Source organism: Passer montanus, unplaced genomic scaffold, assembly GCF_014805655.1.
Source record: "Passer montanus isolate IOZ18808 unplaced genomic scaffold, ASM1480565v1 scaffold95, whole genome shotgun sequence".
NCBI classification, from domain to species: domain Eukaryota; kingdom Metazoa; phylum Chordata; class Aves; order Passeriformes; family Passeridae; genus Passer; species Passer montanus.
The window spans coordinates 2,060,339-2,074,646 of NW_024374923.1; the positions used below are offsets into that span (position 1 = coordinate 2,060,339).

General features: G+C 45.3%; 1 protein-coding gene across 1 annotated transcript in view; it reads left to right on the forward strand.

Annotated features, from left to right (window-relative positions):
* Nucleotides 1-1,253: 1,253 nt before the first annotated feature.
* The window catches only part of SETD7 (SET domain containing 7, histone lysine methyltransferase), a 36,329-nt gene continuing 23,274 nt past the window's right edge, over nucleotides 1,254-14,308 (forward strand). The window contains exons 1-2 of the mRNA XM_039696093.1: nucleotides 1,254-1,277; nucleotides 7,568-7,865. Of these exons, the coding sequence (XP_039552027.1) occupies nucleotides 1,254-1,277; nucleotides 7,568-7,865 (322 nt within the window). The remainder of the gene's footprint in view (nucleotides 1,278-7,567; nucleotides 7,866-14,308) is intronic.

Here is a 14,308-nt window from a genome sequence, read left to right on the forward strand (position 1 = left end):
TTGTCCTCCAATGCCCTCTGGTGACAGGAACTAATTAGATGCCACTGCTTTTACTGACTCAAATTGCAAAATTTTATTCCTGTAAAATAGGTAATTTTATTCCTGTTAAATATTTCAGGCAAATACTGAGATTTAGCACAAACTAAACCCACTAGTTCGAATAAAACCCTCCCCATGTAATTGCTGTGGCACTTCCTAGGAGTTGAAAAATATACACCCTCTTAGACACACCATAACTTAGGGAATCTACAAAGCTTCTTAGGTTGAGCCCTTAAATACTTTAGTCCTGATCCTTACTGCAGAGAAGTACACTTGTGTGTGTGTGTGTGTATGTGTGGCTGTATGGCTGCAGAAATGCCTTGTGACCTTCCATGCCTAATCTCCTAGGATGGAAAAGCAGTGACCCCAAAAGACTTTAGGAAAACAGGTTGCTGAAATGGTCACAACAACTTGCATGTGCTGGTGTGCAGCTTCTGTCCTCTGCCTGTGAGGGCTTGTGTGAGTGAAGGCACAAAGCAGCCAGGAAGCAAGAGTGAGGCCAGGGGGCAAGGCAGGTCACCTTAATTTGGTGTTTGAAAGTCTGTCTGCCTCATAAATGTGTGGACAATTTTCAAAAGACGTAATAGGAATGGCAGCATGTGACAGCTTATCCACTAGCTCTTTTTTCTTTTTTTTTTCTGTAGCCTGACTTTACTGTTGCACCATTATGACATTAGGGAAGCAGATAATAACATTGAAATGCACAGTAACTGGTTGGTGAAAAAAATATTGAAAATAAGCAAGTCAGATTTTCATTTTATGAGTCTAGTAACCTTCTGAGTGTATCTTTCTTATCGTTTCTTCTATTATTTTCAATCTCTGATCTTCAAAAACAAATCCCATAGGGATAGCACATGCTTTAATAACAAAATGCTCCAAGACTGCTGCCATAGACTGAGAGCCTACAGCTTAGTTACTAACCTATGATAAAGACAGTTTGTAATTAAAACTACCAGCAGAGCCTTGATTACTGAGGGAGATGTAGGTTCTAGTATAATTTAAAAAGGTCCTTGGTAAGCCAGTTGACTTGCTTTTTGTATATTAAATAGCCTTTTCCTGTAGTCATGCATCTGTCTAGCACTGGAACTTCAGAAATAAAGACAAGAGCTAGGAATTTTATGAGCTTTTTGGAGGAAGGGATCCACCTTAATACTGAGCTGGGCATAAGTAAGGAGCATGATATAAACCTGCACAGATTACTTCACCCCTGAGCAATGGAAGGCAATCTTTTGGAAAAGGTGGGTGCAAGCGATGGTCATAATCCTTTTAGGATATACATGGAGAATGACTCAGATCATTTGATGAATTACACTGCTAGTTTTCCCTGATGTGTTGGCCCAGCAGAATTACTAAGGCTGGCCCTAAGCTTTCAGAATGGGAAGGTGTTAGGGCAGCATTTGGGCGAGTTCATGGTAGCAGTCAACTAAGGGGTTGGGGTAGACCCCAAGGTAAAACTGGCAGCATGTGAACGCTTACAGAGATTTGGATCACCCTCAGTGGGCATCTGCCATCTTTCTGTGCTCTTCTGGTAGGTCTGCAGAAGAAGAAGCTTCTGTGAGCTTCTAATATTCTAGCAATACTTCAAATTACATGGCTGAGGAGATCAATTCTTTACAGATATTAATTTATCTTCAAAGTAGGTATGTGAATGGGATCCCACATCTTCACATCTACAGCACATATGAGGTATGGAGAGAGGGAGAATGATAGTTTTCCAGTCAGTGAGAAGCATGTCAAACTCAAGACTTTGCTCAGGCTTGCAGGAGGGTTAAGCTCAGGCTTAACAGAAATACTAGAAGTTATTTACTTCTGCACAGGTAGACATCAATGGTAGTTAAGTAGACCTGAATCAGGGCAAAATGTTATGGAAAGCAGTGCCTGAAATGCCTTGTAGCTGGCTCTTCAGGGTCTGTCACACAGTATTGGGAAGGATGAAAGGTTGACAAGAAAGTCTCACAGATATGCATGCTTAGCAGAAAGATTTTTGAATGTAGAAGCTGAGGAAGGAATAGAGATGGAAGCAAGTTTTGATATAGAAGAAAAGAATTGCTGAGCCAGTCTTGCTGGATAACCAAGGAGGCAAAGGGTATGTTAGTTAGAAGGGGGTTTTTATGACTTAGAACAAAGGATAAACCCACCTCAAACAAGAAGATGTTTTTACCAAGCAGAAAGATAGCACAGGAAAACAAGTCAGCAGCTGTTGCAAGTAGAAAAAAGGTCTCAGAATTTTCCACTGCAGGAAAACTGAAAAACAACTTCTAGCTTAAACTGTAATGTACTAACTTTTAGTGACTGGAGAATAGTAACATGAATATGGTAATTACAGTAGTTATGATAGGCTGTAGATAAAAGTTAAGGTATAGATTGGTTCTACTGTATTAAGATGCTCAGCAAAGAAAAGTACATAATGCATTTGTAACCTAAGCTAAGGGTCTCCAGGCCTGCCTGCAGCTGCAGCTGACAGCTGTGGGCACAGGCTCTGTCACCCACGACCCTGGACTGCTCTAACATCTTGGATGTAATAAACTGCATTTGGAAGAGCTGCCTGGACTCCTGCGTCCCTTATTACAGCTCTTACAACACAGCCTAGAAGATCTCCTTCATCAATAGAGCATTTTGTCTGCCCTCAGGTCCAGTGGTACCACCAACCTGGCATTTCAGAGGAAGAAAGGATTTTCCATCAACATTTTTAATTAGAGTTAACCCCAATTTTGAGTTATTTTGAGCACTGTCTCTGTGCAGGTCGATGTGTGGATGTCCTTGCTAACAAGATTGGGGCACCCTAAGCAGAAGGCTTATTTTAATGTCTTTTCTTTGCGTGCCTCTCTGTGCAAACTGCTCAGAATGCAGCCCTTCTGTCAGCACTAGATGTGTACACATGAAACATGCAGTGCTATGCTGGTAGCTGCATCTGGAAGCATCAGTATTAGCAGGTAGTGTGCACAGCTGCTTCACAGCAGTGGCTTTAATTTTCGGCTGTTGCAGGGCATAGCTGACCTAACATTAACTGTGGGTTTGCACAGTGTTAGGACAGCCCCGACAACGTCAAAACAAGGCGGGAATATTGAAGGAAAAAACTGGCAGGGAAAATCCCAATATGTATTGGTATGAGATAGTTTGCTCAAAGACCTTGGCTACCTCAGAGTGGGAGCAATGGGAGGGCAAAAGCAGTTCCCACTACTGTATGATGCCAAATAAATTGGTGCTGTTGAGGCCTGTTTTCAACAGCAGCATGGAGAGTTTAAGCTATGAAAATTCCACATTACTGGGGTGGTGGTGGTGACTGGAGCAAATAAATCTATCTCTTCACATGGGCTCTGTGAACACAGCTGCATCCAAGCACTGCGAGGATTCACAGCTGCAGTTAGAACCCCCATATGGCAGTGCCTGTGTACACATCAGACTTTCTTGTTCATTTTAACATGGTTTTGTAGACCAAAGATTAAAAGGAAACTTAGAGATTCTTAGTTTATTCTTGCAGCACCATTTTAAATGCTAGCCATGACTCTACAAATATCTGCAATAAATTACTTTCTTTCTGTTGAAATCTGAATAGCCTGTACATCAATTAATTGAAAGGATGTGGTTAAGAGTGAGTTTTGCACTATACTGAACTTTGCCCTTCTTTCTCTTTTGTTAGCAAGCCCAATTACCTTCTGTAAAGACTGGTCCTTTTGAAGACCGGTGAAAAGGGAGGGAAATATGTAGAGATAAATAGTTTAAGACTGCACACTTGGATGATGTGAAACTTAAAATTAAGTAGTGGCACAACTGAATATACAAATTTTGTCTATCATTAGCTGTCCTTAAAAGGATAGCATTATGAAAAATTGATTTTCTGTAGGAATAGATGTTTTGGATCTTTCATGCACACACTCATGGGATATTACTTATATCAATAGAAGATGCAACTACTAAGCATCCCCTTCTGCTTCTCAGCTGAGACAGATAATTAAAAACCTCCGTGGTAGAGATAAGAGCTTAAAAGAGTAGTATTCAGATGTTTGTACACATGTACACTTTAACTATGCCAGTTCTTTGTCCTGTTTGACATCAGGTTACCGTTCTGTTCCTTGCTGCAGTATCTGACAGATGTGATTCCTTACATCCCACTCCACTCCATGGCCATACACATACACAGCCATTATTTCCACACCATGATCTAGTCAGACAAGATTTTGTCTCCCCCCATCAGATCTTGAGTGAGTTTGCCTTTACACATTGCTCCTCCTCAGGAAGGAGCAATCTTATTTCTCTCTCTTCTCTCTTTTTCTCCACTGCCCTCTCAAACAACTGTGCATTGCCTTGTTTATTTTTAAAACTGGTCTATGCAGTGACAGGCCAAGGGTGAGAAAAACTCCCTGCACCTATAGCCTCATGGTCTCTGCATTGTGACATATCTTCTGAGAAACAGCAGGACATTCAGTGCAAGGAGAGAGTTTGTTGGGGCTGTGAGCCAATCACATGTGTTGGCACCTTCAAAGGAGCATCAGTCTGCCTCTCCATTCTCATTGGCTGGTCCCAGAAGTACAAATCGTTCCCAGAAATTATAATTGGTACCAGTTACTGAATCATGATTTAATGGAAAGCTACTATTAACTCTGCACATCCCTCAGAGAGACCAGATTGCAAAACTGCAAGCAGACAGGAACTCGTCTTGTTAACAAGTGTCAAAGTTTCTAATTTGAATTTAGTCACGCTTTTTACAGTAGGTAAGTCCAGCATTATTATCAGCTTGGCTTCCTCTCTGGCTGACAAAGATGCCTACACAATAGAAATCAAAACCTCTGAGAAGCGAAGGGGGGTTATAGATGAATGAGGTGATAAAAAAATCACACAGCTCTGTGCAGTACACACATGCTAACGAAGGTTTTACAGGAAAACTTCTCATTCATCACAGCTTCTGAAATGAGATCCTTCTAGCAGACAGATCTAGCAGACTTTTAGCTTTAAAAGTCTTCAGTCAGTGCTGAAAATTAATCTTCACTTTTAGATAGTCAAATAAATATTGGCAAGGGCATTGTAGAAACAAACAAACAAACGGCAAGGTCCAAGAGTCTCTTTGGCTTTTTTCTTTTACCAGGGGATTCTTCTGAATTCTTCAGGAATTCTTTCCTGAAGTGCTGGAATTAAACTGTAGTACACTGCACCTGGAGCTGTGCTGCAGCCCTATAAGCAACTCAGGCCTTGGCTGAGCAACAGGCAGGTGCTGTGCAGAAAAAGGGTCATCCACAAAGCTGGAAGCTGGGAATAAAAATAAGGTATATGCCTTATTCATCTTCTTTTAGCCCTCTGCTTTTGAAATGGCTCATGATGAGTTGAATTAGGGGTAGGTAAGTTTGCCTCTGAAAAATGTATCTTTGGCATTGTAGCACCCTAGAAGTGCAGGTCAGTGGCTCCATCCCATCAGCAGGTATGTTCTCTGACACACACACACACACACACACACACACACACTCTCTCTCTCTCTCTAGATCCTCAGTCATGGCTGTGGGACTGAAAGAGAATGAAGGATAAATTCATGTGTCTGCAGTCACTGCTAAATAGATGAGAGTTGAGGAAAATAAGACAGCTGCAGTAGAAAGGAGGTTTTAAAACTTTTGTGTGATTTTTCCTACCAGGAAGAAGGCCCCACAGAGGGAAATGAAGCAAGAATTCTGACTGGCAAGTACTTTTCCATTACCATGTGTCAAAAGCGTGTCTGCCATATGAGCTCTAAGCCAAGGCTGTGGGATGTGCATGATTATTTCTTAAGTGCCAGACACTGACTTGGGTTGGTATAATATTTCCATACACTTATTTCTCTGTTATTTTTTAAAAATAAGAAATCTCAGGGGACCCCTAAGGTAATAGAGGGCAAACTCACAGACTGATATGCTACTCAATGTCTTTGCAGATGCCTGATATTAAACTCAGTGATGTGCACAGTAACACAACCAGCTTTTAATCCTTAATCTCTCCAGCCACAAGTGGGACCGGCAGTGATCTGAAGGACTCCAGCCAGCTTTCACTGCACCACTGTCTGGAGGCTTGCAAAGACAAAGGCTTGAAAATGGCACATCACTGGAAGACTAATGCAATGTTATTTTGAGAAAGAATACCAAATATCAAACCCCTACTTAGAGAAATTACATGAGAAACCACTATGTCGAGCCAGCCACTAATTATTTGGCAGATGAGAAAACTGGATTCAGACTAGTTGTTACTTGAATTTCAGGTGCCTGTGCTACCCCACTGGCTTTTACTTTACCTTTCTCAGAAGTCTAGACATGATACAATTTGCTGTAAATCAGATGCATAGAACAACCAGGGAACTTAGTAAAGTGATGCTGTGAAGACAGAGAGACACATCCTTTCCCCATAATGGAGAGAGAAGTCTCCACCAGAGTTGCTATGCTTCCATCTACCTGATTTCTAATTTTACTCCTATCTAGTCTTAAGTCTTGTGGCCTGTGAAAAGAGTACTACAAGCTTCCCAGAGTAAGCAAGAGAACAGAGTGTAGCTCAGATGTCATTACTGACAACATGCCGGGGTTTGTGGAGTTCATCCAGCAGAGGAAGAGCCTCTTTAGCAATTAGATTAGGATGGAATTTGATTTAGAAAACAGAACAGCTTCTAGGTAATGTGTACATGCAAAAGGCTGGGAAATATGATAAACTTCTTCAATCTCAGGCATGGCAAGCAATTTCAAATGTTACAGTAGAGGTCAGTAAGAAATGCACACACCAAGCAAGCCTTATGTGTTACACAAGACTTTCTCTACTGATCAGCCATGAGAATTTATGGACTAAAAATTCAAACTCTGCTTTGCACTGAAAACTTTTCTCACAGTTTGCTCCTGTCTTGGTTTGAAAAGACAGGTGTCTGCTAAGGAAGGTAGGAGCCTCTCTTGAAATGGAAAATGTAAACTCCCTCCCTCCAAATTATTATAAATTTTGAAAATTAAGGGGCTCTCAGGCAAAGATATGGTAGTAGGAATAACAGTTCTTTATTATGAAAAAAATAAAAATAAAAATGCATATTTGTTTGTGAAGGCATTAACATACATCTTCCCTCTCAATTTAAACACAGTCATGTCTTAACAGAGCACTCAGTTGCAAAGGGAAATCTGCCCATACTGATGGACGTGTGACTCTACAAGCAGTTAAGAGGCACACAGTCTCTGCCCTGCAGTATTTCATCTGTATAGCACAAGCCTTGTGCATCTGAGAGGGACCAATTCGATTTTTATTTATGCATCAACATACGTTATACGTGAGGTTTAAAAAATGCTATAGGGGCTGTATCCGTGCTGTGAGCCGTGTCCCGGGGAGCCTTCGCCTGACAGCCAAGCAGGGCTGAGAAAGCTTCCCCTGAGTGCACTGCAAGCGACGCTGCCTTGCCCAGATACCTAGGAAAAGATACCCGGGAAATTGGGCTATGGCAGAAGCCTTAGCACATAAAAGCAGCTAACCGCGACACGATGAGTGCCGTTTTTCCTTAGGTTTCTTGGAGGTTTATGGGCGTTCCGCCTTTTTCTTGCCGCAGTCCTGCTTCTTCCCTGGCCGCCGCATCCGTGTGCCCGCCGTGCTTCGCCGCTTCCCGAGGCAGCCGGACGCCGTGACAGCCCCCTGCTCCCGTGCTTCCCGACGGAGCCTGCACCCTGCCCCGACCGCGACAACCTGCGCTGCTCCGCGACATCGCCCGCAGCCACGGCAGCCCGTTCTGCGCCGATGTTGGACACACCGCCTGCTGCTCCGTGGAAATCGCTCCGAGCCGCGGCACGCAGAGCCCTCAGCTCCAGCACCCGCCGAGCTGACGCCGCCGGAGCGCCCCGGGAACGGCGGTAACCATCTGTCCCTGCCTTCCGTTTCCCTCTCCATCTCTCTTTTTCCCTCTCTGCACCCTTTTCTATCCCGCTTCGATAAGAACACTTGTTTTTCTTCATCAGTAAATACTTGCTGCTTTTACGCTTTATTTTCGTTTAAGAAATCTATCACAAAGAATCCTCCCTTCCTGGGCTGTCGTGGGCGCCACCTGGAGAATCGTGTTGCCTGGGCTGTTGGGGTCCACTCCGGCTAGCTACAGACCCTTGCCCACACGATAATTCATAGACGGAGGTAAAAGATTAGAGAAGCGCTCTCCTCCACGTGGGAAACGTTGTACTTTATTCCAAGACACATCAGGCGGGCAAACCCATGGCAGAAAGAGAGCGTTCCCTGGCGGCAGGGAGCTTTTATTCCCTGGGATGGGGACAGAGAGAGAGAGGGATCCACAGCCAATAGGACACCAGTGAGGAGTGGCGAGGGGAGGGGTAACCCAGGGGAGAGACCACCAGGTGGTACCGGGACAGGTGAGGGAAAGGCCATGTGATGGGGGAAAGGGTAACAAACCACATAAGCTATACAGTGCAATATAAAATTATTCTGTCCAAATTCCCAATCACCCAGTGCAAGAGAACAACTAAACTGACCCCACTTTTGCAACAGGACGAGACAGCATTTTATGATATGATGATGAAAGAACTTGAGAATATATATATGTACTTCTTCCCATAGCGTTCCTTCTCTGGATTTCTCCATCTAAGCCTATTGACAGGCAATCAGCCACATAAATCCTTCTAGTTTCTGAGCTCTGGCTGCTCAGAAACTGACCTGCAAAAAACCATTCACTGCACCTGGTGAAGTACCTCAGCCAGTAAGGCATGGAGGAGACAGGAGTTGTAAATTGTCTGCAGAGAGGCTCAGGCTTCATGAATAATCAGCCCAACCTCCGTTAACCCGGCTGCAAAGAAGTGTCTTGAAAATTGGGCATTCGAGTTGAAGCTTTGTCAGTCTATCAAGTGAAACGTTGCCAAGGAAATAGTTCAGTGTTCATTCCAGATAAACAGCTTGGACACGTTTGTCTCTTTCAGCCTTGGGTCTCCTAGAGTTTGATAACATAGTTCTTGACTTACCTGGTCTCCGGGGTTTTAAAAACACAGGGTTTTGTGGCATTATTTGGGATAGTTCTGATCCTCCCACAGCAGAAAACCAGGAAATTTCTGTCCAGCTATCCAGTAAAACGCACTATCCCAAGGTGTTCATACCCAGACCCTGAGGGCCTGACCATCCACATTGGCCCTGAATTTGGGAGCCTCCTACCAAAACTGGAGATAAATGGCTGCCTCTACATGTGCTAATGTTGCAACTTTAATAATAGCACATCCATAATGCTAGAGCCCCTCAGCAGAGACCCAGGCTGCTAAAGCCCTGGCCAAAAATATCAACGAGTCTGACAAAGAAGCAGCGGTAACCAACTTCAGCAATAATAATAAAATTACAGAGTTTTAAATATAAATTGTATTAATAAATTATATTGCTGCTTTGTTAAAGATGTTAAAGAGATTAAAACGTTTTCATGTGTTAGAGGAGCCATTTTTGTGTTACAAATGTCTGAAGGAACAGGTCAGGAATCGCCAAAGAACAATCCACTCTGCCTTGATTTAAGCCTTCAAGCACTGTCCTTCCAGAAACAGACAACTTTGTAAACACACTGCAGGTTAAATAAGCAACAGTGTGGAGTGTACAAAAATGTATTCCTTATTTTAGCATTTCAAGTAGTTTTAGGAAGCAGTCATTCCTTTTTCTGTCTTAATAAAGCCTGTCCTACTTAGACATGCCAAAAGCCATTTGATATGAGGCAGCAGGACCTGAGCTCTGGCAGAATGGCAGCATGGGCAGCTGAGCCTGGCACACTGGAAGCCTGGGAGAGAGCTGGCCAGGCTCAGTGCTGAGAGCAGGGAAAAGCATCAGAAGAGTAAAGAGGAGGGAAACTGTAAGGAAGGGGCAGGAAGGCAGATGCTGATGGATATTATTGTGTTGTCTTGTTGATTTAAAACCAGAAAAAATCTTCCAAAACCTCAGAGATAACAAATCTCTGGATCGTCTAGTTGCTTTGAGCAAGCAGATCCAACAGCCCTGTGGAAGACAGTCACACCTTGCCCAACCATCTCCTTCCCGTAGGTGGCAATGTCCTGGTGCTACCAGTCCTTGTATTAATTCCATAACCTTAGGAGCACAGCTGGGATTAACTGTGATACATTTTGTTGTTTTATTTAGAAATCTCATGAACTTGTTTTATTTAGAAATCTCATGTTTAAGGAAAATGCTCTTCCAAACTGAAATACAATGAAGTAACAGAACAGAAATTGCATGTCCAATCTCCACATTATTGTGTGGTTTGCTGCTCTCTTTATGAACTCATTGCCAAAGGATCCTTACCAAAGTCAGAGTAGTGCAGGGAGATTTAGGGTGTTTTTTTCCTCCCAGAGGTTGTCATTAAGTAATAGGCAAGGGAAGGGATTGTATAAACAACAACACCATAGACTGTTGGATGTGGAGTTAATGTTTAAGGAGAACAAGCCAGCATCAAGCCCCTGCTCAGGTGAAAATAAAAGAGGCAACCAGTCCTAGCAGCTGCAGCTAGTTTTAGTAGCTGGAAGGAGCTTGAACAATGCCTAATGGTGTGGAGAGACACTGTGAGCCCCAACAGGTCTGCTTGGCTGTTTAGAGTTAATAAACTAGCCTAGAGATGCCTCTGCAGTCTGCCAAGTCTAAAGTGATGTGACCCCTAAACACTGCAGCCTACTAAGAGTTTGCGCCCAAGGTGGGCACATTGGTTGAACCAAACTGTTGGCAGATGATGGCCACTTGTTTTGCACTCTGCAAGGGGCACTGGGAAATAGCTCAGCAGATGGCTGAGCTCTCCTGCAGCAGCTTGGCTTTGGGTAATGGGTGGGTGGGCTTTTCTTAGTTTGATGTTAAACTTCCCCCCATTTCTTAATATCCAACATCAAATGCTAAAACAGTGTATGTATCATTTCCATTTAGGGTTGCTCTGCTCTTCTTAGAGCTGCAGTTGAAGTTAATGCAAATTACACTTTGACCATGTGAGATGCTGTGTGATGCTAAGAACTCTTGACAAGAATCCAGCACTTGATATTTGTTGGACACTTTAATAGCTTCAGCCCAAGCCTGTTAGCTCTCCTGCCACAGCAGGGTAACATGCCTAGTGCCATCACTGCTGCAAAAATATGTAATTTAATGTGGGAGGAAGATGGGTGCCATGGAGAGGGAAGGGCAGAAGCTCTCACAGTGTCACCCCTGTATGCAGTGAAGGGTAGGAAATAAATAAGCAAGGCCTGAGGCTGTATGTAGAATGGTCAGAGCAGAAGGCAGCACTGTAATCACAGAGCAAGGCGTGGACCCTCTGAAAGAAGAGTAGTGGTCATGCATCTGCATGACCAGGAGGCAGGAGAAGAACTTGTGCACAGAGCTGGGAACACCGCACATGGAGGGGGATTTCCTATATTTGGAGAACTTGTAACTTCAGCATTTTTACTGTCCAATTTTGGCCTTCCTCGCTTTCTCTTGTATTCCCTGAACTTTTATTTTCTTCCAGTAAAAGGCATACCTACTTCAGCTGCAGCCCTACAGCCTCATCTCTTTTCTGACTACTAGTAATGTTCATAGCTGAAGCACATCACCTTTGATAACTCCAACACTATGTATGTTCTGATTATGAGTTAGTTTCTTCAGGGACTCACAGGTACTGAAACAAAACAGGTACTTTGCATAGGGGTTCCTATTGTGCTCAATATTTACTCCTTCCTTTTCACAGAGTTGAGGTTAGAATTGTTTCAAGTACGTGGGCTTCAAACCACAAATCTTCTATCCTAAACAGCAAAACTGACTGTTCTTCAGTTAAATTAACCACCCATGATACAGGGGCAAGACCCTCTGTTCTGCTCAAGCTTCCTGTAAAAATCAAATCCTCCCCAAAGCTCTCAAGATTAATTTTCATGTCAATTAGGTCAAACACTAGCATTATTATTCTAGTTAAAAGATTTTCAGACTCTCTTTCTGCAGACATATCTAATTATTTTGTTTTCTTAAGTTGTAGCTGTCCCATTTTCCTGGCGGGATGCATTCCCTGCCTTCAGCAGCACTGCCTGGCAGCGTGTGAATGACTCAGTGTAGACTTAGTGAGACCTTCAGGTGGGAAGGGACCACTGGAGGTCTCTATTACAGCCTGCTGCTTACAGAATGGGCAGCTCTGAGGTCAGGTCAGGCTGCCTGGGGCTTTCATGGGTCGGTCTTTAAATGCTCCAAAGGACGGAGACTACAGAACCTCTCTGGACAATGTGCTGCACTGCTTGGCTGTTGTCATCAGCGAGCAAATTTCTCTCTATGTCATGTCTTAGGTCATGTTTTCAGTCATGCCTTTTGTCCTTCTTGTGGGGCACTGTGACAAGCCTGTTTTCATGGTAGCACTGCAGTAAGTGCTGGTGGGCTGCTGCTGAGTTCCCCTGAAGCTGTTTCTTCTCTAGGCTGAAGAAGCCTCATTCCATCAGTGTCTCCTCACAGAGCCCTTAGTGTCTAGGTCACCTCCAGTAGAATGGAGATACTTCCTGTGCTCCCAAGACAGTTGTCTGGAAGACCTAGAAACACTCTGCTTTTCTTTTAAGGTGATGCCTGATCAAGCTGTAGTGGAGAGAAAGGTCCCCACATTAGCATGGTGGTGACAAAGCACCATCCTTACATCCCCTGGGTGAGAGCTCCAAAATTGCACCCTCTGCTTGGCTCTGTCACCCTTCCTTGCAAGACTGAGATCCAAGAGTGTGATTATGTGTGTTTTGTGAATTAAATCCTTCAGCACCATGATGGAGAAGTCCTGCTTGTCTAACGGATTTCCTTCCACAATGGGGTAACCCACCTAACTGATCTAGGAAAGCCAGCAGACGTAACCCTTTTGGACTTCAGCAAAGCCTTTGATACAGTCTGTCACAGTGTACTTCTGGACAAAATGTCCAGCACACAGCTGGGTAACCGTGTTATGTGGTGGTGAGCAACTGGCTCACAGGTCAGGCCCAAAGGATTATAGGGAATGAGGTGACATCAGAATGGTGTCCAGTCACTGCTGGGGTTCTGCTGGGCTCCGTCCTTGGCTCTTCGACATCTTTGTTAGTGACCTAGATGCTGGACTCAAAGGAATGCTAAGTAAGTTTGCTGATGATAGTAAACAGGGAGGACTTGTCAACTCCCTAGAGGTCAGAGAAGCCCTGCAGAGACCTCAACAAATTAGAGGTGGGCAATCTCAGTAGTAGAAAGTTAACAAGTGAAAGGCCAGATTCTGAATCTGGAATGAGACAACCCTGGGTGTACGGACAGCCTGGGGAATGAGGGGCTGGAGAGCAGCGCTGTGCAAAGGGCCCTGGGGGTCCTGCTCGATGGAAAGCTGAGTGTGAGTCAGCAGTGCCCTGGCAGCCAGGAGGGCAACTGTGTCCTGGGGGGCACCAGGCACAGCATGGCCAGCTGGGCAAGGGAGGGGATTGTCCTGCTCTGCTCTGCACTGGGGCGGCCTCACCTCCAGTGCTGGGGGCAGTTTGGGGTGCCACAGTATAAAAAAGGCATGAAGCCATTAGAGAGTGTCCAAAGGAGGACCATGAGGATGGTGAAGGGCCTTGAGGGGAAGCTGTATGAGGAGTGGCTGAGGTCACTTGGTCTGTTCAGCCTGGAGAGGAGGAGACAGGGGAGACCTCAGTGTGATTATAACTTCATCAGGAGGGGAATCAGCAGGGCAGGCACTGATCTCTTCACTCTCCTCATCAGTGGCATGACTTGAGGGAGCAGCCTGAAGGTGTGTCAGGGGAGCTTTAGATTGGATGTCAGGAAAAGTTTCTTCACCCAGAGAGTGGTTGAGCAGGTTGAACTGGCTCCCCTGGAAAGAGGTCACAGCACCAAGCCTTACAGAGCTCAAGAAGTGTTTGTACAGTGCTCTCAGGCACAGGGTGTCATTCTTTGCGATGTTGCTGTGCAGGGCCAGGAGCTGGACTCGATCATCCTAATGGACCCCTCCCAACTCCGCATACTCTGTGACTCTGTGGCAAGAGCAGCAGGCCAGCGGTCCCTGGTGTAGGAATGGAGGTGTCTTGGAGCTGCTGGGGACCCTCCGCCTTTGCCAAGGGAACTACAGCGACGCCACTCGGGGTCAGCGGGCCGGCGGACGGACAGCACGGACTGCGCGGCAGGACCAGCGCGGAGCGCACTGGCGTTCCCGTGCCCTCAGTGCCGTACGCGGGGCCACACCGCAGCAGCCCGGGCCCGGCGGAGAGTTCCCATCGGGGGCCGAGCTCCCCGGCCACCACCCCGCGGGGCGGGCCCGCCGCTCCTCCCGCCCCCTCCGCTCTCCGGGCCGCGCTCGGCGGCGCCCTCAGGGCGGGGCTGGGCCCTCCCCCGGGAGGGGGCC